This window comes from Carlito syrichta, unplaced genomic scaffold (genome assembly GCF_000164805.1).
Source record: "Carlito syrichta isolate Samal-C Ts95f unplaced genomic scaffold, Tarsius_syrichta-2.0.1 Scaffold315381, whole genome shotgun sequence".
Taxonomy (NCBI): Eukaryota; Metazoa; Chordata; class Mammalia; order Primates; family Tarsiidae; genus Carlito; species Carlito syrichta.
Genome location: NW_007259477.1, coordinates 1,074 through 24,386, shown reverse-complemented (window position 1 = coordinate 24,386; position 23,313 = coordinate 1,074). Strand labels below are relative to the sequence as shown.

At 45.9% G+C, this 23,313-nt stretch overlaps 1 protein-coding gene across 1 annotated transcript in view; it reads right to left on the bottom strand.

Annotated features, from left to right (window-relative positions):
- Positions 1 to 7,281: 7,281 nt before the first annotated feature.
- NLRP7 (NLR family pyrin domain containing 7) overlaps positions 7,282 to 23,313 on the bottom strand; it is a gene marked incomplete at both ends in the record, with an annotated part of 16,656 nt that continues 624 nt past the window's right edge. The window contains 8 exons of the mRNA XM_021706249.1: positions 7,282 to 7,378; positions 10,163 to 10,333; positions 11,892 to 12,059; positions 14,059 to 14,229; positions 16,489 to 16,659; positions 17,369 to 17,539; positions 21,247 to 21,360; positions 22,735 to 23,303. Of these exons, the coding sequence (XP_021561924.1) occupies positions 7,282 to 7,378; positions 10,163 to 10,333; positions 11,892 to 12,059; positions 14,059 to 14,229; positions 16,489 to 16,659; positions 17,369 to 17,539; positions 21,247 to 21,360; positions 22,735 to 23,303 (1,632 nt within the window). The remainder of the gene's footprint in view (positions 7,379 to 10,162; positions 10,334 to 11,891; positions 12,060 to 14,058; positions 14,230 to 16,488; positions 16,660 to 17,368; positions 17,540 to 21,246; positions 21,361 to 22,734; positions 23,304 to 23,313) is intronic.

Sequence of the window (23,313 nt, the reverse complement as noted above, 5' to 3'; positions counted from 1 at the left end):
CATGCCACTGCCCTCCAGCCTGGGTGACAGAGACTCCGACTCAAAAAAAAAAGAAGAAAGTAGGCACAACCATCACATCATAGCACAGCCCAGGTCTGGCCTGCCACCGCCCCCCCCCCGGCCAACTCCCACTCCCCCATCCTGCCAGGTACTCCCATTTGAGACAATCTCCTTCTGCAGTTTGATGTCTGTCTCCTAGTCTCATGGGCATGTAGGGAGGTGAGGTTTGAAGGCCAAGATGGAAATTTTTTTCTTTCTCTCTTCCTTTTTTTTTTTTTAAGACAACTAGACAGACATCCGTTTTATTTTAAAAGTCCAGGCAGTGGTAAGAGCTACACACTGTTTTATTTTAGAGGAAATGAATCTTTATCTGTATTCCTCTTGGTTGTAAAACTTTCAAAATATGTGTTAAAACAAGAAATAATAAATTATTGCTGTATATAGTTCTCTTTTTTTTCCTGGGAAAGAACATTGGGAAGCTGCAGAATTATTTATTCAGCTCAACTGAATCACTCTTGTGACAGAAAATACAGACCTCAGAAAATGTGGCTTCCTTTTTTCAGATAATTCAAACCTGCTGGGGTAAGCCTAGTCTACACCATCACCTAAGGCTTACAGGCAAAAAATGTATACTATGATGCAAGTATTTTTCAAATAAAAATTCACCATTATGCATGTTTATAAACTATTCAAGTCAGAGGGATTTGGGGGGGGGTGGGTTGTTTGAGCTGCTCTCATTCTGTTGCCCAGGCTATAGTGCAGCGGCACGCCCATAACCACCACAGCCTTGACCTACTGTGCTCAGGAGATCATCACGGCTCAGCCTTCCAAGTAACTGGAACTACAGGCGTGCACCACCACGCCTGGCTAATTTTTTGATTTATTGTAGAGATGAGGTCCCACCAAGTTGCCCAGGCTGGTCTTGAACCCCTGGACTCAGGCAATACTCTCACCTCAACCTCCCAAAGTGCTGGGATTATACAAGCTTGAGTCACCACACCCGGCCTCAGAGTTTTTTTTTAATCTATGTATCACTGAGTATTAACAATTCAGAATAGCGGGATTTTTGTATTTGTACAAACCTCTAATAGCCAAATGGCTTTTATTTACTTTTTTCTTGCCACCAACCCATCAGATAGCCTTAAAAAAGACAGATCAATCTCTCTCCTGGTAAGAGTGACCACGGAAACCATCTTCAAGAATGAGGTGGTGAGGAATTTTTTAAAACATATGTCAAAAGATGTTACTACACATTGCCTTGGGTAGAGGACATGTGTTATTTCTTCGATAAGTCTGAAGATCCAAGACAGGCATTTCTTTCCCCATTCCTCCTGACTTTACCAGAGGTTCTTCCATATTCCCAATGACACCATTAGGGCTGGGTCATTTGTTCGCCCAGTTCTTCCTATGTCTTGTAACAAATCTGTTGCAGAATTGGGAGGTTGAGGAAGTAGCCAGATTCAGCCCCTATAACAGCTGTGTCCCTGGGACAAGATACACCTCCTCTATTTCCACCTTTCATTTGACAGGAGGAGGGGACAGTATCTCCTTCTTGGCAATACAGTGAGGACATGATTGCATTCTAAGGGTTTATCAATAATCCACAATTAGTCTGGGCATGGTGGCCCACACCTATAATCTCAGCACTTTGGGAGGCCAAGGTGGGAGGATTGCTTGTGTCCAAGAGTTCGAGATCAGCCTGGGTAACATAGCAAGATTTTGTCTCTACAAAAAGTTTTTAAAAACAGGTGGGCATGGTGGCACACACCTGTAGTCCCAGCTACTCGGGAAGCTGATGCAGGAGAACCGCCTGAACCCAGAAAGTTGAGGCTGCGGTGAGCTATGAACATGCCACTGCACTCCATCCTGGACAAAACAATGAGACTCTGACTCAAAAATTATTATTGTTATGATCCACAATTGCAGCTGGGTACAATGGGTCACACCTGTAATCCCAGCACCTTGGGATGCCAAGGCAGGAATATTACTTGAGCCCAGGAGTTCAAAACCAGCCTGGACAACATAGTGAACCCTCACTTTACAAAAAATTAGCCGGCCATGGTGGCGCACACCTGCAGTCCCAGTTACTCAGGAGGATGAGATAGGAGGATCACCTGTTCCCAGGAGGTGGAGACAACAGTAAGCCACGACCATACCACTGCACTTCAGCCTGGGCAACAGAAGAGACCCCGACTCAAAAAATAACAGTAATAGCAACAAGAATAATAATCCACAATCATTACCACCACCATCACCACTGGCACCAGTGTTTTCTAACTCTTGGCAAAAACAAGAAATGGAACTTTAGAACACAGAGACAATTGCATGAAAAAGGCCCACCCTCCACCACCCTTTCTGGTTCACGGACCTAGAGCCCAGTGTCCCTGAAATATCGCCCATGCTGGCAGTCTTTGCTGTCACCCTTCATGCTCACTCCCCAGCCCTCTGGAAACGGGTTGCTCTGCCCACACTTCCTGTGGACCCTCGGTCCTTCTTATCTCTGTTCCTCTGTGTTGCATTTGGCGCTTTGACCACTTCCTCCCTGAAAGAGCCACTTCGCCAGCTATCTCTGACACTCTCTGCTGCTGGTTTTCTGACAGTTAGGGCACCCTTGGGTTTTCAAACACCCCCCCCCCCCCACACACACACACACACACACACACACCAGAGCTGTCCTGGCATGGACCCGCCCGCCTATGGATTCAAGCCTGGGTTGAGCTCATGCAACACCATGGCTTCCTTCCATGTCTCTAAGACAGACGCCCATGTCTGTTTCTTTACACCCTAGCTGCTTTTTACTTTTTTCAGTACTTTATCGGCTTCTTCCAATCCATGTGGACTCATCACCTTCCTGCCACACACATTACTCCTCTAACATGGAATAATCCCAATCCTGTTCATGGTGGCTCCGTTCTCTTCTCTGCATCCACGCCTGTGCTTTGATCATGGCTGGAAAAACATGGGCCATGAGTCAACAAGTAGTAACACAGCCCACCATTTGTGTGTTTGTGGGTAGGAATATATACTTTTATAATTTCTCCCAAAAAGTTTTTTGTTATTCTTTTTAGAGATTGGGTCTTGCCCTGTCACCCAGGCTGGATTATATAGTGACACAATCATGGTTCACTGCAGCCTCAACTTCCTGGGCTCAGGCAATCCTCTCGCCTCAGCCTCCCGAGTAACTGTGAATACAGGTGTGTGCCACCACACCAGGCTAATTTCTCCTAACAAGTGTTTTATGTCTACACATCTCTTAAAATTCTGATCATGTCAATGTATTATATGTAAACATTTTTAGAGGGTTTTTAAATAACTTTTAGGCATTTCATATCATTTATTTAGTTGCATTATTCTTACAACGCAGTTTTTTGGTTGTTCGTTTGTTTGGAGTCTCACTCTGTCACTCAGGCTAGAGTACAGTGGCACACTCACTCATGGCCACTGCAGCCTCGACTTGCTAGGCTCAAGTGATCCTTCCACCTCAGCCTTCCAAGTAGTTGGAGCTACAGGCATGCACCACCACACCCAGCTAATTTTTTTTTATTGTAGAGATGAGTTCTCACCAAGTTGCCCAGGCTGGTCTCAAACCCGTGGGCTCAGGCAGTCCTCTCACCTCAGCCTCCCAAAGTGTTGGGATTATAAGCGTGAGCCACCGCACCCAGCCTACAATGTAGTTTTCATACATGGTATCGTGTATAATTAACATTCCGATGTGTGTGTAGTCCTTTTCACACTTTTGACTTCTGTGTCCCTCTGTTTCCATTTAAGAAGTCTCACAAGGCCAGGCTCAGTGGCTCAACCTATAATCCCGTGCTTTGGGATCCCGAGGGTTCAAGACCCACCTGGGCAACTTGGTGAGACCTCATCTCTATAATAAATAAATAAATAAATTAGCCGGGTGCAGTAGCACATGCCTGTAGTTCCAGATACTTGGAAGACTGAGGCGGAAGGATTGCCGGAGTCCAGCAGGTCGAGGCCGCAGTGGCCAGAAGCGTATCACTGCACTCCAATCTGGGCAACAGAGTGAGATTCTAACTCAGAAAAAAAGTCGGGCTCAGTGGCTCAGCCTATAATCCCGTGCCTTTGGGAGGCTGAGGTGAGTGTATTGCCTGAGCCCGCGGGTTCGAGACCCGCCTGGGCAACTTGGCGAGACCTCATCTCCACAATAAATCAAAAATTAGCTGGGCGTGGTAGTGCACACCTGTAGTTTCAGCTATTTGGAAGGCTGAGGCGGAAGGATCGCCGGTGCCCAGCAGGCGAGGCTGTGGTGGCCAGGAGCGCCACCAGTCTGGGCAACAGAGTGAGACTCCAACTCAAAAAAAAAAAAAAAAGTCTCACAAATCCCAACATAATTCCCTCATTTTCCCTGCTGACTTCTTTCTTTAGATTAGTTATTCATCACATATGTACAGATAGATGAGATACATAAATGATAGATAAGATAGATGAGATAGGCTGGATAGATGATAAATAATAGGTAGGGTGGATAGATAAAAAACAGATCATAGATGAAATAGACAGGATGGATAGATGATAAATAAGACACATAGATGAGATAGATAGATGATAGGTAGGTCGATAGAAAGACTAGGTAGATGGACAGCTGGACAGGTGGAGGCCCTTGGAGAGGGTCCTGGGAGGATTCAGGAGCTTCATGCCCCTTCTTAAGTGCCTCATCCTGTACGGCTCTTCATTTGTACTACTTGTAATTTTTTTTTTTTTTTTAGTTGGAGCCTCACTCTGTCACCCAGGCTGGAGTGCAGTGACACGCTCACAGCCAGCACAGCCTCGACCTGCTGGGCTCCAGTGATCCTTCTGCCTCAGTCTTCCAAGTTGCTAGAACTATAGGCGCATGCTACCACGCCCAGCTAATTTTTTTTTTTTTTTTATTGTAAAGACGAGGTTTCGCCAAGTTGCCCAGGCTGGTCTCGAAACCGTGGGCTCCGGTAATCCACTCGTCTTGGCCTCCCAAAGTAATGGGATGACAGGCTGAGCCACCAAGCCTGGCCTTGTAATATCTTTTATAGTTAACCACCAAGTTGCCCAGTTCTGTGAGTTGTTCCAGCAAGTAAATTGAACTCAAAGACGGGACGTGGGAAACCCAACATTTCTGGTCTGTCAGAAGTTCCAGAGGCCCAGACTTGCAACCAGTGAAAGGAGGGGGGTCAGTCTTGTTGGACTGAGCCCTCAGTCTGTGGGATCTAATACTGCCTTATTGCCACATCAGTGTCAGAACTGAATTGGCTTGCTGGTGTGGGGGTTAAAACTTACTCATATTTGATCACAGAAGTATTCTTCATTGATTGTTATTGTATGAGAGCAAAGGAAAAACAGTTTAAGTTTTTCCGAAGGGTACCATAAAAACACAAATTTTTACTTGTCAATTTATAAAAAATAGTTTTTAAGAATCAATTAAGGGCCGAATGTGGTGGCTCACACCTGTAATCCCAACAGTTTGGGAGGCCCAGGCGAGAGGATGACTTGAGCCAGGAGTTCAAGACCAGCCTGGGTAACATAGCAAGACCTTGCCTCTACAAAGAAAAAAGAAAAAAAAAAAAATCAAAAAAATTAGTCAGGTATGATGATGCAAACCTGTAGTACCAACTACTTGGGAGGCTGAGGCAAGAGAATCATCTGAGCCCAGGAGGTCAAGGCTGTGGTGAGCCGTGATCATGCCACTAAACCCCAGTCTGGGTGACAAAGTGAGATCTCAACTCAAAAAAATAAAAAGCCGGCCAGCACAGTAGCTCAAACCTGCAATCCCAGCACTTTGGGAGGCCAAGGAGAGGACTGCCTGAGCTCAGGGGTTTGAGACCAGACTAGACAACTTGGTGAGATCTCATCTGTACAATAAATCAAAAAATTAACCAGGCATGGTGGCACACACCTGTAGTCCCGGCTACTTGGAAGGCTGAGGTGGAAGGATCGCCAGAGCTCAGCAGGTCAACACTGGGGTGGCTGTGAGTGTGCCACTGCATTCCAGCCTGGGTAAGAGTGAGAGTCCATCTCAAAAATAAAAATAAAAATTTTGGCTGGGCTTGGTGGCTCAGCCTGTAATCCCAGCACTTTGGGAGGCCGAGGCAAGTGGATTGCCTGAGCCCACAGATTTGAGACCAGCCCAGGCAATTTGGTGAGACCTCGTCTCCACAATAAATCAAAAATTAGCCAGGCATGGTAGCACACACCTGTAGTTCCAGCTCCTTAGAAGGCTGAGGCAGAAGGATCGCCAGAGTCCAGCAGGTCGACACTGGGGTGGCCGTGAATATACCACTGCACTACAGCCTAGGCGATGGAGTGAGACTCCAAATCAAAAAAAAATTAAAATTAAAATTAAAAGTTGTATTAGAGCACAGACACACCCCTTCATTAGTTATTATGTGTCATGCTTTCAAGCTACAAAGACAGAGCTGAGTAATGGTGACCAAAGACTATATGCTTAAAATATTAATTACTTGGCCCTTTATGGAAAAGTTCTGCCAACTCCTGGGCTAGAATATTATAAAAACTTGGCAACCAAACACACTGATCACGTAGACTTATCAGGCACTTGTTAAAAGGACAAGAAATACCTGAGTGTGGGAAGAAAAAAAACAGAAGACATCAACATACTCATCTCTGAACTTCTTACTGGCAGTTTGCAAGACTAAGTATGCCAAATATAAAATCTTTTCCATGCTCGCTCTTGGGCTGTTTAATAAATACAGCTTCAGGCTGAGCGCAGTGACTCATGCCTATAATCCCAGCACTTTAGGAGGCTGAGGTTGAGAGGATTGCCTGAGCCCACAAGTTCAAGACCAACTGGGGCAACTTGGCAAGACCTCATTTCTGCAATAAATCAAAAAATTAACCAGGCATGGTGGCATGTGCCTGTGGTTCCAGGTACTTGGAAAACTAAGGCGGAAGGATCGCCTGAGCCCAGCAGGTCGAGGTTCCGGTGGCCGTGAGCATGCCACTTCACTCCAGCCTGGGCAACAGAGTGAGACTCCCAACTCAAAAGATATAAAAAATAAAATAAACAAATACAGTTTCAATGCGAGTGCTTCAACATTTTATTATCCTTGTGAGAGAACACATTGTGATAGAAAATAGCTACGTGATTTGTGCAGAATTTATGATAAATCAGAGAGTGTTACATCCTCGCCCAGTGAGAAACATTTGACCCTCTGATATTCACTAAAGACATTTCTCATAGAGACATCCAGTTCTTCCCTTTCAAAAACTTAATTCGTAGAGAATCTCAGTTTGCTCAGGAAGGAAATTACAACACGTGGGTCCAGGTACCTTAGCGGCATTACATTGAATTGTCAGTTTGGGGCTGTTTTCTTTTATTTTCTTCAACATCTTCTGAATCTCCAGATTACATACATCTGTCTTCAACCTGGAGGATCAGGAAACATAAATGTTTTTGGGGCACCTAACTGTACAATCCCAAGAAATTCATTCTAAGCTACCCAGCATGCCTGAAAGTCTGTTTCAAGACACTTATAGCAGGAAGTTTTTTTTTTTTTAAAGAACTTGAAAAATCTAGAGACAAAGAATTAAAAATTTGTAAGGTATTGCTCACTGCTTGGCATTCTGATATTGCTGGTGAGAAGATTAAAGACAATGTCACTCTTGTTCATGTGATAATAAAAATTCAGAATTCTTAAAAAAAATAATTGGGATGGGCACGGTGACTCACACCTCTAATCCCAGCACTTTGGGAGGCCAAGGTAAGAGGATTGACTGAGCCACATGATTCAAGACCATCCTAGGCAACTTGAGGAGACCTCATCTCTACAATAAAGCAAAAACAAATTAGCTGGGCAAGGTAGCCCATGCCTGTAGTTCCAGCTACTTGGGAGGCTGAGACAGAAGGATCAATTGAGCCCAACAGGTCGAGGCTACGGTGGCCATGAACAGCATGCCACTGCACTCCAGCCTGGGTGACAGAGACTTCAACTAAAAAAAAAAAAATTGGACCCGCAAAATTAGGAATCTGTTCAAGTGTCAAAAAAACAAGGCCAGGTATGGTGCCTCATGCCTATAATTTCAACACTTTGGGAGGCCGAGGTGAAAGGATCACTTGAGCCCAGGAGCTTGAGACCAACTTAGGCAATCTAGTAAGCCCTCATCTCTACAAAGTTAAAAAAAATAAAAATAAATTAGCCAGACATAGTGATATGTGACTATAGTCCCAGCTACTCAGGAGCCTGAGGTGGAAGAATCACCTGAGTTCAGGTGATCAAGGCTGTGGTGAGCTATGATCATGTCACTGTACTCCAGCCTAGACAACAGAGACCCTGTCTCAAAAAAAAAATTCAGTGGAACTACTGCAATGTCAAAATAAACTCCACAGTTATGACAGCAAACTTGATTCAATGTGACCACCTACCTTGTGTATGTGGAAGTTGGGTAGTGGCAGCAGTAATTGAGGAAATGAGATAAGACAGAAATTAATCCAGAACATGACATAAGAAACCACAGAGTTAGAGATTAGTCACCGAAAGTCTTGGAGCCATTACAGGTTTTAGTCCTGCTGGCAAGAGAAGCATGACACTGTCTAGTTTGGATTTCATAAGAGAATCCCAAAACCTTAAGTCAGTTTAAATGGGTATCCTATCTATAACTTATTCTTGAATATGACAAGCGCCTGTGGTCTCAAGAAAATGAACACTACATTCCTTGAGCAATTATGTCTGTGGGCCTATTCAGGAATGTTTGAGCATAATTTTTGGTGGTGGCAGGAAATCAGCAGAATGCCGCACACCACCACCAAATCACTATGCCAATTCTATCTGGAAACAAAATGATAATGGAGGCAGATGGTAATAAAAAGGTTAGGGTCGGGGTTCATTAACTATAGTCTACAGGCCAAATCTGGCCCACTACCTGTTTTTATAAATAAAACTGTATTGACACATAGCCAGTCCTATTCATTTATATACTATGTGAGTGTTTTGTGCTACAGAGGCAAAATGGCTCAGAAAAGCCTATTTTATGTACTACCTGGTCCTTTATTGAAAGTGTACATACCCATCATCTAGAGCATTAAGTTCAGATCTGTGTTGCTGGAAAAGCAAAGAGAGATCTTACAGTGCCTTGGTTCAAAGCAAGAAGAAACCAAAGGTAGACTACTTACAGGTAAGTTATCAAGACACATAGATGGTTCACACAATTAAGGGAATGTCTGTAGGACCAACTTCCGAAAAGCTGAGACCCTGGGAAACTCTAAGGATACACATAACACACACAAGATTTCTGTCTGTCTCTAAGACTGTTAAAGATATCAGTAGCCGGGCTCGGTGGCTCAGCCTGTAATCCCACGCCTTTGGGAGGCTGAGTTGAGTGGACTGCCTGAGCCCGCGGGTTCGAGACCCGCCTGGGCAACTTGGCAAGACCTCATCTCTACAATAAATCAAAAAGTAGCCAGACGTAGTAGCACACGCCTGTAATTCCGGCTACTTGGAAGACTGAGGCAGAAGGATCGCAGGGAGCCCAGCAGGTCGAGTCTGCAGTGGCCAGGAGTGGCCACTGCACTCCAGTCTGGGCAACAGAGTGAGACTCCAACTCAAAAAAATAAAATAAAAAATAAACATATCAGTATGCCTAGTACTGAGTGTTCTGGGGAATGGTGGACAATATTCTATTCAAAGTATTCTTCTTTGTAGAGCAAAAGCAGTAATAAGCAATATATGATCAATTGGGACTGGCTGTGTGTCAATAAAGTTTTACTTATAAAAACAGGCAGTGGGCCAGATATGGCCTGTAGGCTGTAGTTAGTGGATGCCAATAATAGCCTTTTAATACCATCTGCTTCCATTATCATTTTGTTTCCAGATAGAATTAGAGTAGTGATTTGGTGGTGGGTGGGGTGGGGAATTGGGGGGAATTCCCAATCACCACCAAAAATTATGCCTAACCTCAAACATTTATGAACAGGCCCACAGACGTAATTGCTCAAGGAATGTAATATTCATTTTCTTAAGATCATAGGCATTCTTTTTAAGAACATTTTAGTTGTAGATATGATACCCGTTTCAACCAGAAGTATTTTTTTTAATCCCCAAGCTAGGAGGATGCTATTGAAAGATGGCTTAAGCTGATTCCCTTAAGTAATTACCCTCCCAAAAAAACTATTCTCTACATGGGCAATTCAACATGTGAAACGGGAAAACCATACCTGAGTGTCTTCAAGGTTATGTTCGTTTCTTTTAAAGTTTCAAAGAATGCAGTTATTCCAGTCTTCCCCAAATAATTCTGGCCCAGGTCCAGAGTTTCTAGGTTCTTATTATTGACGAGAGCAGAACCAAGATCCCGGCAGTGAGAAGGCATGATAGAGCAGCCCCAGAGCCTGTTTAGGAAGAATACAGAAATTCACTCATTCATCGAGCTCTATTGTTCCTTATTCGCTGGGGACCAGTAGTGAGGAAATATAGGGGGAAGAAGCAAATCCATGTCCTCATAGAGCTTATTTTAGTGACAACAGACATCAGGATATGTTGTATTGAAGACAATGGACGATGGTATTGAAACAAAACAGAGTAGGGGAAGTCCAGCAGAGAGGGATTGGGTAGATTTTTATTTATGGTAGACAGTGAAGTCCTCATTGGGAAAGTAATACAGTGAACTAGTGGGAAAATAAAGAGTTCAATTAATAACAAGGATTCTGGACAGGTGCAGTAGCTGTCTGTAATTCCAGCACTTGGGAGGCTGAAGCAAGAGGATCGATTAAGCCCAGGTGTTTGAGACCAGCCTAGGCAAGACAGCAAGACCTCATCTTTACAAACAAATTAAAAATGAGCCAGGTATGGTGGTGTATGCCCGTTTTACCAGCTATTCAAAAGGCTGAGGTGGAAGGATCACCTGATTGCCTGAACCCACAGGTTCAAGACCAGCCCAGGCAATATGGTAAGACCTTGTCTCTACAATAAATTTAAAAATTATCTGGGCATGGTGGCACATGCCTGCACTTCCAAGCTACTTGGAAGGCTGAGGCAGAAGGATCACCTGAACCTAGCAGGTCGAGGCTACGGTGCCCGTGAGTGTACCATTGCATTCCAGCCTGAGTGATGGAGTGAGACACTGACTCAAAAAGAAAAAAAGAAAAACCAAAAGCACTAGTATTTGTTCCAGTTTTTTGTTCCTGCCTCTGCAGCAAAGCTAAAGAAGTAATTATATTACCCAGATTCTCTTTCCATTGGTGTTCTAGTTGCAAAGTAGGTTGCATTCATGAAATGCATTTGATCGGCCAGGAGTGGTAGCTCATGCCTATAATCCCAGCACTTTGGGAGGCTGAGGTGAGAGGACTGCCTGAGCCCGTGGGATCAAGACCAGCCTGGGCAACTTGGCAAGACCTCATCTCTACAATAAACCAAAAAAATATTAGCTGGGCGTGGTGGCATGTGCCTGTAGTTCCAGTTACTTGGAAGACTTGAGGAGGAAGGATCACCTGAGACCAGCAGTTGAGATTGTGGTGGCCAGGAGTGTGCCACTGCCCTCCAGCCTGGGTGACAGAGTGAGACTCCAATTCAAAAGAAAAAAAAAAGAAATGCATTTGATTGAGACTCAGAATAGAGAAGAAATGCACAGTTTGTCATTCTATTTATAGATGGGGTGGCATCCCATCTACAGTGCCCTGGTTATTCAGCAGGGGCAGACTCACTGCTTCCTGATCACTAGATCCCAGTAGAGGCAGCACATTCCTGAAATCCACTTCACTGGAGGCCACCCCCACCCACATCCCACTTCTCCAGCCCTTCTGAAGAACTTTGGAAACAAGTACCCAATTACCTATATTCAAATTTCCATGGGGGGTTTGTTCTTAAAATTGAATCGGGAATCAGTCTGAGATAATTTGAGATGTAGAAATTAAAGATTTCTAAACACTTTAAATGTGCAAAAGTACTTACACTAGGCATTTCAGGTTGCAATGTGGACTCATTAAAGCCTCACAGATAAACCACAAGCCAGCATCTATGGGATTGAGACCCAGGTCCAAGGTTGCCAGGCTGCAGCCTTCTTCAAGTGCCTTTGAGAGATATATGCAGCCACATCTGCTTATATTGCATTGCCGTAACCTAAAAGATAATCAGATGAAGAGAAAGCTACTTTCCCTCTGTGGTTTTTGCCCTACAGAATAGTTGTTACTTCCAGCACCATGTCCCTCAAGCCACACACTTCTGGCTGGACTTGTACATCAAAACATGCAAATGTAGCTGTGATAACATCAGTTCCACTCTGCCTAGGTGGTAGAGGATTAAACAAGCCTTGCATGCCACCTTTTATTATGGAGAAACAAAACATGCATCTAAGATACAAGTTTTCGTAGCAGGGCCCTATCTTATGGGCCAAGAGCTTGGGCTCTAGGTTCAGACAGATTCTGGACAGAACCTGAGGTCTTGCTTATTTTCTGCACATTTTGATCATGACGCATCTGCTTTCCCCTTTTTTTAGCTTTTTAAATATAATGTTTGTTTTGTTGTTCCATTTTCATATTTATGGGGCACAGTGTTATGTTTCAATGTATGCACACATTGTGTAATGATCAGTGTGACTCTCTGCCACTAGAAACTAAAAACTCTTGACCTAGGAAATGCCTTGTTGTCCCAATCACCTTAAGTCATTGAGAGTTTCTAAGGTCAGGTAAAAGCCATAGCATAAACTAGTAAGCAGCACATTTATAGGAGAGCAACAGCCTCAGAAAAATAATCACTAGATAGAATTTCTGAACTGAAGTAGGTCTCTAACCCCATGCAAAATCGTGAATGTTATATCCTTACTATGATTTTAGTATGAACATGTAGTTTATGCCGGGCTTATTCTCACATAACAAGGGTCAAACTACTGTCCATGGATCAAATCCAGCCCACCACCTGTTAGATTTTACAATAAAGTTTTATTGGAAAACAGCAACTCATTCCTGTCTTGTTACAGCAGAGTTGAATAATTACCATAGAGACCACCATGGCTTACAAAGCCTAAAATATTTTTCATCTTTACAGACAAAATAAAAAAAGATTTTAGGGCCGGGCTCGGTGGCTCAGCCTGTAATCCCAGCACTTTGGGAGGCCGAGGTGAGTGGATTGCCTGAGCCCGCGGGTTTGAGACCCACCTGGGCAACTTGGTGAGACCTCATCTCCACAATAAGTCAAAAATTAGCCAGGCGTGGTAGCACGTGCCTGTAGTTCCAGCTACTCGGAAGGCTGAGGCGGAAGGATCGCCGGAGCCCAGCAGGTCGAGGCTGTGGTGGCTGGGATCAGCCACTGCACTCCAGTCTGGGTGACAGAGTGAGACTTCAACTCAAAAAAAAACAAAAAAAAAAAAAAAAAGATTTTACTGGCTCTCTTATATATAACTCAGTCTCCAATTGCAGAAAGTAGTATGTCATGTGAATTTCAAGAACATACATGAAACATCATATCTAAGAACCAATCACCAGGCTGGGCGCTCAAGCCTATAATCCCAGGACTTTGGGAGGCCGAGGCGAGAGAATTGCCTGAGTCCGGGGGGGTTCGAGACGAGCCTGGGCAACTTGGTGAGAACTCATCTCTACAATAAATAAAAAAATTACTCAGTGGCTCAGCCTATAATCCCAGCACTTTGGGAGGCCAAGGCAAGTGGATTGCCTGAGCCTGAGGGTTCGAGACAAACCCCGGCAACTAGACAAGACCTTGTCTCTATAACAAATGAAAAATTAAAAAAGAATTAGCCAGGCATGGTATTGCACGCCTATAGTTCTGGTTACTTGGAAGGCTGAGATGGAAGCATAGCCAGAGCCCAGCAGTTCGATGCCGGGGTGGCTGTCAGCGTGTCACTGCACACCAGCCAGAGACTCCAATTCAAAAAAAAAAATTAGCCAGGCATGGTGGCACGTGCCTGTAATTCCAGATGTTTGGAAGGCTGAGGCAGAAGCATCACCTGAGCCTAGCAGAGAGTGCCAATGCACTCCAGGCTGAGTGACAGTGAGACTCCAACTCAAAAAAAAAAAAAAAGAGTAAGTACTTTATCTGCCCTGCTTGAATTCACACACACACACACACATACACACACACACACACACACCTCACAAGAACTTACACCAGGGCCTGTAGTTGACAATCAGGGTAACGCAAGCCCTTACACAGAAGTTTTACCCCTTTGTTCCCTAGGTCATTCTTGGATAAGCACAGATGTGTCAGCTTCGGGTTGACAATCAAAACACCAATAAGCTGCTTACAAAAGGCTTCTGTAAGGAGACAGTTTTCCAACCTGCAAAAATATGAAACAAATGGTGAATATTTCCAAAAGTCCAACCTCCTTGGCTGTGTCCAAATGCTAGGGTCCTCAGCTACAGCCCCTCTTGTTAATTTCTCACCCTTTATCACATTCTAGTGATCATAGCCACAAAGAAACAGAAATGAGAAAAGGCCAAGACACACCAGCCATCTACCTAGAACCAAAAATGGAAAGCCAGTATTTAAAAGAAGGGACCAAGCCGGGCTCGGTGGCTCAGCCTGTAATCCCGCGCCTTTGGGAGGCTGAGGTGAGTGGATTGCCTGAGCCCACGGGTTCGAGACCCGCCTGGGCAGCGAGACCTCATCTCTACAATAAATCAAAAAATCAGCCGGGCGTGGTAGCGCATGCCTGTAATTTCCGCTACTCGGAAGGCTGAGGCGGAAGGACCGCTAGAGCCCAGCAAGTCGAGGCTGCGGTGGCCGGGAACGGCCACTGCACTCCAGTCTGGGCGACAGAGTGAGACTCCGACTCAAAAAAAAAAAAAAATGAAAAATAAAAGAAGGGACCAAAACAGAATTAACTTTTGGAAGGTAGGAGTACAGGCTTCCCCCACTAGGTAAGTGTTCTAGGATCCCATCAGTATCAGTGGACCTGCTAACATTGTTGAGAAAGGTTGCATTCGATTTCAGTGAATTTTCTTTTGGAGATTTCTTCAAAGTGTTTGCTCATTTCATGATGGGTGATTTACAAGCACACCTGCCCAATGTGCTGGGTATTCTTCAGTTTCTGTTTTTGAGGTGGAATCTCACTCTGTCACCCAAGCTGGAATGCAGTGGTACTCTCCCGGTCACCACAGCCTCAACCTGCTGGTCTCATTCAGGTGATCCTTCCACCTCAGCCTTCCAAGTAACTGAAACTACAGGCACGCGCCACCACCCCCAGCTAATTTTTTTATAATTTATTGTATAAATGAGGTCTCACATCAAGTTGCCCAGGTTGGTCTCGAACCTGTGGGCTCAGGCCGTGCTTTCATCTTGGCCTCCCAAAGTGCTGGGATTATAGGTGTGAGCCACTGCACCCAACCATGTCCTATAGTTTTTGACAAAAAACAGTATGACCCCCATGTCCCACCTGCCCTACTCACCTGATCTCACCCTAAACACCATTTTTTTGTTTTCCCGCATGAAAAAAAGTCCTCAAAGGGAAACATTTGGCCAATGTGGAAAAGGTGAAACAAAAAAATGGCAGAAGCACTAAAAGGTATCAAAACTTTCAAGCAACTTGAATGGATTTAGAGTCTATAATACTCAGTGATCTATCACAGAAACAAAGAACTGAGTACCACATATTCTCACTCATAAGCAGACCCTGAACAATTATAATACTATAAGAAAGAAGCCAGGTGCAGTAACGGAAGAATCACCTCAACCAAGCAGTTTGAGGCTGCAGTGACCATGAGGGTGCAACTGTACTCCAAACTGGGCAACACAGTGAGACTCCAACTCAATAATAATAATAATAAAAGGAATTGGGAGTAATGGGAAACTGCTAGGGGAGGGAAGGGTGGCACACTTTATCAATAAGGGGATCTCAAATCAGGTGAAGTGGGAACCAAAGTGAGAACCAAACTTTACCTGTACAATGACCATGCATATACCTGACACTGAATTGTATTCTACATCTTTAAAATTTAAAGAATAAGTAATTTTTTTAAAAACTAACAAGTTCAGCCGGGTTCAGTGGCTCAGCCTTTAATCCCGTGCTTTGGGAGGCTGAGGTGAGTGGATTACCTGAGTCTGCAGGTTCAAGACTCGCCTGGGCAACTTGGCGAGACCTCATCTCTACAATAAATCAAAAAATTAGCCAGGCATGGTAGCACTCGCCTGTAGTTCCAGCTGAAGGCTGAAGTGGAAGGATCGCCAGAGCCCAGCAGGTCGAGGGCGTGGTGACCAGGAGTGGCCACTGCACTCCAGTCTGGGCGATGGAGTGAGACTCCAACTCAAAAAAAAAAAAAAAAACTAACAAGTTCAAAAACTGTTGTTCTGGACAGTGGAAAACAACATCAATAGGTGTATTGCATCCAACGGAGAGTGCTCTGAAAGTGATTGAAGCTTAAACATGGAAGAATAAGCACACAATTTTTTTATAAGAAAATTCCAGTGTTTGTGGGTGGCCTCTCACATCTCAGGGAGAGGTTCCGTATGAGCTGCTTAGCAAGGCGGTTGTTACATTTCTCTTCTAGGGCCCCACCCCAAAGCAGAGCTTCTATGCAGGAAGAGGAGAGAGACTTACGAAAGCCTCTGCAGGGAGCACTTGGGATGTTTCAAGGCCGCACACAGCAACTTGCCACCCTCATCCAGGAGTTCAATGTCTGAGAGATCCAGGAACGTCAGGGTCTGGTTGATCGTTAGGCTCACGAAGAAATCACCCCACTGCTGGGTCGTGGCAGAATGAGAGTCCAACCTGTGGGAGAAATGAAAGTAAGTCATTCTTCTGGGAGGAGAGAGAGCCATATTGGCTTACTATGTTTGGCTTCCTTAAAAATTATGTCTTTGCTGGGCATGGTGGCTCACGCCTATAATCCCAGCACTTTGGGAGTCCAAGGCGAGAGGATTGCCTGAGCCCACAAGTTCAAGACCAGCCTGGGCCACTTGGCGAAACCTCATCTCTATAATACATAAAAAAACTAGCTGGGCATGGTGGCACATGCCTGTAGTTCCAGTTACTCGGAAGGCTGAGGCAGAAGGATCGCCTGAGCCCAACAGGTCGAGGCTGTGGTGGCCGGGAGGGTGCCACTACACTCCAGCCCGGACAGCAGAGTGAGACTCCCACTCAAAAAACATATATATATAGATTTTGAAGCTAAGTATTTTGTCCGATTAAATGAAAAATAGCATCACCAGAAATCAGGAATTATAAGAGCTATCATTGGTGCCCAGTCCCTATACTCACATCTCATCCTTCATTCTTTTTCTTTTCTTTTTTAACTAATCTTTTTTAGGTTGAGGTTCTCACCATGTTGCCCAGGTTAGTCTCGTACTCCTGGGCTCAAGCAATCATCCCACCTCGGCCTCCCAAAGTGCTAGGATGACAGGCATGAGCCACCACACCAGGCCAGCACCACAGTGAAGCTCACCCTGGACACTCGGGTAGCCACGACTAAGAAACCTACCTCAGGTACTGCAGGTTGCACCTCCGGTTTCTGAGCATTTCGTACAACAGCACCAGCATCATCTGATCCCACTGTACATTGCCTTCCAGGGTCAGGTGAGTCAGGGTCTTCTTACCAATGAAAGCCAGACATATATCCCGAGTAGCATACTCAGGGGCAACGTTTCTTATCCTAGGAAAGAAACAGAAGGAAGGTGTGCTACATCTTGAGTGTCTCACCCATGCACGGTCTAGAAGTACAAGAAACCCAAAGCTGCGATAGGTTTTAGAAACGGTTATTTCTCACTTCTAGCCAGGTGTGGTGGCTCACATCTATAATCCCATGATTCTGGGAGGCAAAAGCAAGAGGATTGCCTGAGCCCAAGAGTTCGAGACCAGCCTGGGCAATATGGCAAGACCTCATCTCTACAATAAATCAAAAAATAGGTTAGCCAGGCATGATGGCACACATCTGTAGTTCCAGCTACTCGGAAGGCAGAAGCAGAAGGATCGCCTGGGCCCAGCAGGTGGAGCCTGTAGTGGTCTCTCTGCACTCCAGCCTGGGCGACAGAGTGAACCTCCAGCTCAAAAAAAAAAAAAAAGTTCTCACTTCTTTAGTCATCTCAACCTTGCACCACAGGGAAGTAACAGACCATGTTTAATTTCAAATGTGTGCTATTCCTTCAATGGTCTGTAGAAGGCCTGTAATCTCAGCACTTTGGGAGGTCAACATGGAAGGATTGCTGGAGCCCAGGAGTTCCAAGACCAGCCTTGGCAACATAGCATCATCTCTACAAAAATAAAAAAAAATTAGCTGGGCAGGGTGGCACATGCCTGTAGTTCCAGCTACTTGGAAGGCTGAGGCAGAAGGATCGCCGGAGCCCAGCAGGTCAAGGCTGCGGTGGCCGGCAGCATGCCACTGCATATAACTGTCAGGGTAACATAGGGAGATGCCAACTCAAAAATAAAAATTAAAAAAGAAGGCTGAGGCAGAAGGGTTGCCTGAGCCCGGCAGGTCGAGGCTGCAGTGACCATGAGCATGCCACTACACTCCAGCCTGGGCAACACAGTGAGACTCTGACTCAAAAAAATAAAAGTAATAAAAAGTGAAATAAGCCAGACACCAAAAGACAAATGCTGCATGATCCCACATGTGAAATCTAAAATAAAATGCACAGAAGCAGTGTAGAACGGTGGTTACACCAGGGGTTATTGGGGGATGGAGGGGCTAAGGATATATTGGTCAAAGAAAACAAATGTTTTGTTATAAGGTGAATAAGTTCTGGAGATCTATTGTCCAGCACAGGGTACAATGTGGTTTGCTGATACATCATGGATGACTATATCAAGCCAATTAACATTGTCACCTCACATCTTCACATCTTTTTGTAGTTGTAACTTTTTTTGAGTGAGGGTCTCACTAGTCCCGCAGGCTGGAGGGCAGTGGCATGATCAGAGCTCACCGCAGCCTCAAACTCCTGGGCTCAGGTGATACTCCCATCTCAGCTACCCAAATAGCCAGGACTACGGGTGTATGCCACCATGCCTAACTTGTTTTTTTATTTTTTGTAGAGACAAGGTCTTGCTATGTTGCCCAGACTGGTCTCGCATTCCTGGGCCCAAGCGATATTCCCGCCTCAGCCTCCCAGAGTGCTGGGATTACAGGCATGACCCACTGCATCCAGTCTGTAGTTACAACATTTAAAGTCTATCATGGGCCGGGCTCGGTGGCTCAGCCTGTAATCCCAGCGCTTTGTGAGGCTGAGGTGAGTGGACTGCCTGAGCCCGCGGGTTCGCGACCCGCCTGGGCAACTTGGCGAGACCTCATCTCTACAATAAATCAAAAATTAGCCGGGTGTGGTAGCGCATGCCTGTAGTTCCAGCTACTTGGAAGGCTGAGGTGGAAGGATCACCAGAGCCCAGCAGGTCAAGGCTGCGGTGGCCAGGAGCAGCCACTGCACTCCAGTCTGGGTGACAGAGTGAGACTTCAACTCAAAAAAAAAAAAAAAAAAAGTCTATCATGGCCAGGCTCAGTGGCAGCCTGTCACCCCACCACTCTGGAAGGCCAAGGCAAGCAGACTGCCTGAGCCCATGGGTTCAAGACCAGCCTGGACAACTTGGCAAGACCTCGTCTCTACAATAAACATAAAAAATTAGCCGGGTATGGTAGTGTGCATGCAGTTCTGGCTACTTGGAAGGCTGAAGCAGAAGGATCGCCAGAGCCCAGCAGGTCGACTCTGGGGTGGCTGTGAGCATGAAACTGCACCCCAGCCTGGGTCAGAGACAGCGGGGAGAGAGGTAGATAGGGAAGAGTGGGAATGTTGGTCAGTTATACAACAGGAGTAAGTTCTAGTGATCTCTTGCACAATAAGGTGACGACAGCTCATAAGGTGTCATGGTCAGGTGCAGTAGCTTACTGTAATCCCAGCAGTTTGGGAGGTCCAGACAGGAAGAGCACTTGAGACCAGGAGTTCAAGACCAGCCTGGGCAACATAGCAAGATTCCATCTCTATATTGGAAATTTTTTTTTTTTAATTTTAAAGAATAAAGTGTATATTTCAAAAGTGCCTAAATTTTACATGTTGGCCACAAAGAAGTGGTAAGTATGAGGCAACAGATAAATTAGTTTGATGTAATCATTCCATGGGTATATATAGACCAAAACATCTTATACATCATAATTATTCATCAATTTAAAACAAAAAGATTTAAAGTAAAACAGACTGGACATGGTGGCTCACGCCTGTAATCCTAGCACTTTGGGAGGTGAAGACGAGAGTTTTGCCTGAGCCCAAGGGTTCATTCAAGACCAGCCTGGGCAACTTGGTGAGACTTTGTCTCTACAATAAATCAAAAACAAAAAGTTAGCCGGGCACAGTGGCTCACGTCTGTAATCCCAGCACTTTGGGAGGTGCAGGCAAGAGTTTTGCCTTACTCCAGGGTTTCGAGACCAGCCTGGGCAACTTAGCGAGACCTCCTCTCTACAATAAATCAAAAAATTAGCTGGGGGTGGTGGTGTGTGCCTGTGAAGGGAATTGCCAGAGCCCAGCAGGATTAGGCTGCGGTGGCCGTGAGCATGCCACTGCACTTCAGCCTGGGTAACTCCAACTCAAAAAAAAAAAAAATTGCCTGCTCAGGAGATCCACATCATGATTTGCATCTGCCTCGACCTACGCTCTCCAGACTCAAACTCAAAGCCATTCCCGACACTAGTTATGAGTTTGCCACCGCATCACCAACACACTCTATTCACCTATTTGAAAATGTGCCCTCTGGAATGTTTCTCTAATTCCCACCCACGTTATCCCCCTGACATATGCCTGCCCTTCCTACAAGCTGTTTCAAAAGTACCCCACATCAGATGTTTACAAGCATCCAAAATCTCCATGAAATTTCCTGAAAATGACTTCTTCTCACTATACACTAGTTTCAGGAAAGGAACCATTTTACTTTATGTCTTTGTATTCTGAGCAACTCTGGTGAAAGCCTAGTCAGGCATTCATATATTACTCCCAGCTGGGCACAGTGGCTCACATCTAGAATCCCAGAACTTTGGGATGCCAAGATGGGAGGATTGCTCCACCCCAGGAGTCTGAGACCAGCCTAGACAGCATGGTGAGATTCCATCTCTACAAAAAATAAATGAACTAAAATTTAAAAATTAGTTGGGCATTGTCACACATGCCTGTATTCCCAGCTACTCTGGGGACTGAGGCGAAAGGATCCCCCGATCCCAGGAGATAGAGGCTACACTGAACCATGAATATGCCACTACACTCCAGCCTGGGAGACCCAGGGAGACCCCGACTCAAAAAATATATATACTACTCCCACATTTTAAAAATGTCAGCAGCTCAGCCACACTCAGGGATCCGCCTTGCAAGATTATTTACTACTTACACGGCTTTCTGCAGAAGACAGCTGTTCCGCATTATATGCTCAGAAAGAAGTCTCACTGAGGAGTTACTCAGGAAGCTGTCACTCATGTCCAAAAACCTCAGACTGGGGCTCGAGCTGACCACGGAGCAGAAATCCAGCCAGACGCAAAGGGTGTGCACCTCCCAGTGATCCGAGCTAGGGAAGGGACAGACAAGAGGACATACTGAAGAATACACATTGTGTACGTGACAGGCCTCCCCAGTTGCCAGGCAGTGGCAGACAGGTACCATCTGCGGCTTGTTAGAAACTAGGTTGCCCTACAGGAGATGAGCTGTCAGATTAGGGGTGGCATGAGATTCTCATGGCAGCCAAATCACTATGGTGAACCGCATATATGGGATCCAGGGCATGGCTCCTAACAGGAATCTAATGCTGGATGGAAGATCCATCTGCACCCCCACACCATCCCCACCCAGGGAAAAATTGTCTTCCAGGAAGCCAGTCCCTGGTGCCAAAAATGTTGAGGACCAGTGATGTACAACATGGCTCCAGGACTCACTTATCTTGTATGATGCAAAGTCTATACCCTATGAACAATACCTGTATGGTTTTTTTATATTTGTCATGATACTTGCAACAAAAAGTATTCCAAGTGATTACCACCACATTTTCAGTGGCTTCACAAATCCTTTCAATGTACGTTGGGCTTTAGGGAAAGGTTTTTTCCCTTGAACACATATTGGTTTAAAAGGATATCAAAAAGTCTGGCACAGTGGCTCAAGCCTACAATCGCAGCACTCTGGGAGGCAGAGGCGAGGATTACCTGAGCTCAGGGGTCCAAGACCAGCCTGAACAATATGGCGAGACTTTCTCTATAATAAATCAAAAAAATCATCCCAGCATGGTGGTACATGCCTGTGGTTCCAGATACTCAGAAGGATCACCTGATGCCAGCAGGTTGAGGCTGTGATGGTTGTGAGCGTGCCACTGCACTCTAGCCTGGGTATCAGAGTGAGACTTTGATTCAAAAAAGTAAAAAATAAAAATAAAAGGACCGGCTCCTTGGAAGGCTGAGGCGGAAGGATCGCCGGAGCCCAGCAGGTTGAGGCTGCAGTGGCCGGGAGCGGCCACTGCACTCCAGTCTGGGCGACAGAGTGAGACTCCAACTCAAAAAAATAAATAAATAAAAAATAGAATGAAATAAAAGGATATCAGACCGGGCGTTGTGGTTACACCTGTCATCCCAATACTTTGCTGAGGCAGAAGGAAAGCTGGAGCCCAGGTGTTCGAGACCACATTGGACAACACAGTTAAAACAAAAAAAAAGTCAAAATATTAGCTGGGCTGGTGATGCCCACTTTTAGTTCCAACTACTCGGGAAGCTGACATCAAAGGATCACCTGAGCCCAGGAGGCTACAGTGGGTGGTGACCATACCACTACAATCTAGCCCGGGCAGCAAATACAGACACCAAATCAAAAAAGAAAAAATGGAAAAAAGAATTCTAACCTCTCAGGCTCGGTGCGCGGGTTCAGTATGGGTCGGGTCTCCAGGAAGATCCCCTCGGAGACCCGCAGGGAGATTCGCCGCAAGTTCTGGCAGTGCTTGAGGCAGAAGGCCCAGTGCGCCATCACGGACACGTCGGGCAGGCGCACCGACACGTCCTGCAGGTCGGCGGTGGCCTCCCTCGCCAGCGCCTCCTCCTGGGACTCGAACACACAGCACAGCAGCTCCCGCGTGTCCTCCGACAGCGGCTTCTCGGGGTCCAGGCCCGCCTGGCACCTCAGCGCCTCCCGCGCGGCCTCCGGGGACACCCGAAGGCCGAGCGCGGCCTCCAGCTCCGCGGCCCTGCGCGCGTTGCAGAGGCCGAACACGAAGCGGCCCGCCTGGACCAGGCCGGGATTCCGCAGCTGCTCGGCCTTGGAGAACAGCCTGCGCAGCCCCCCGAGCGCCTCCGCGTCCGCGTCCCCCTCCTCCCGCTCCAGGACGAAGAACACGGCGGCCAGGAACTGCTGGACGCTCGGGTGGACGAAGGCGTGCTCGCCCTCGCGGGCGGCGTCCGCCCGGAGGAGGCCGGCCTCCAGGAAC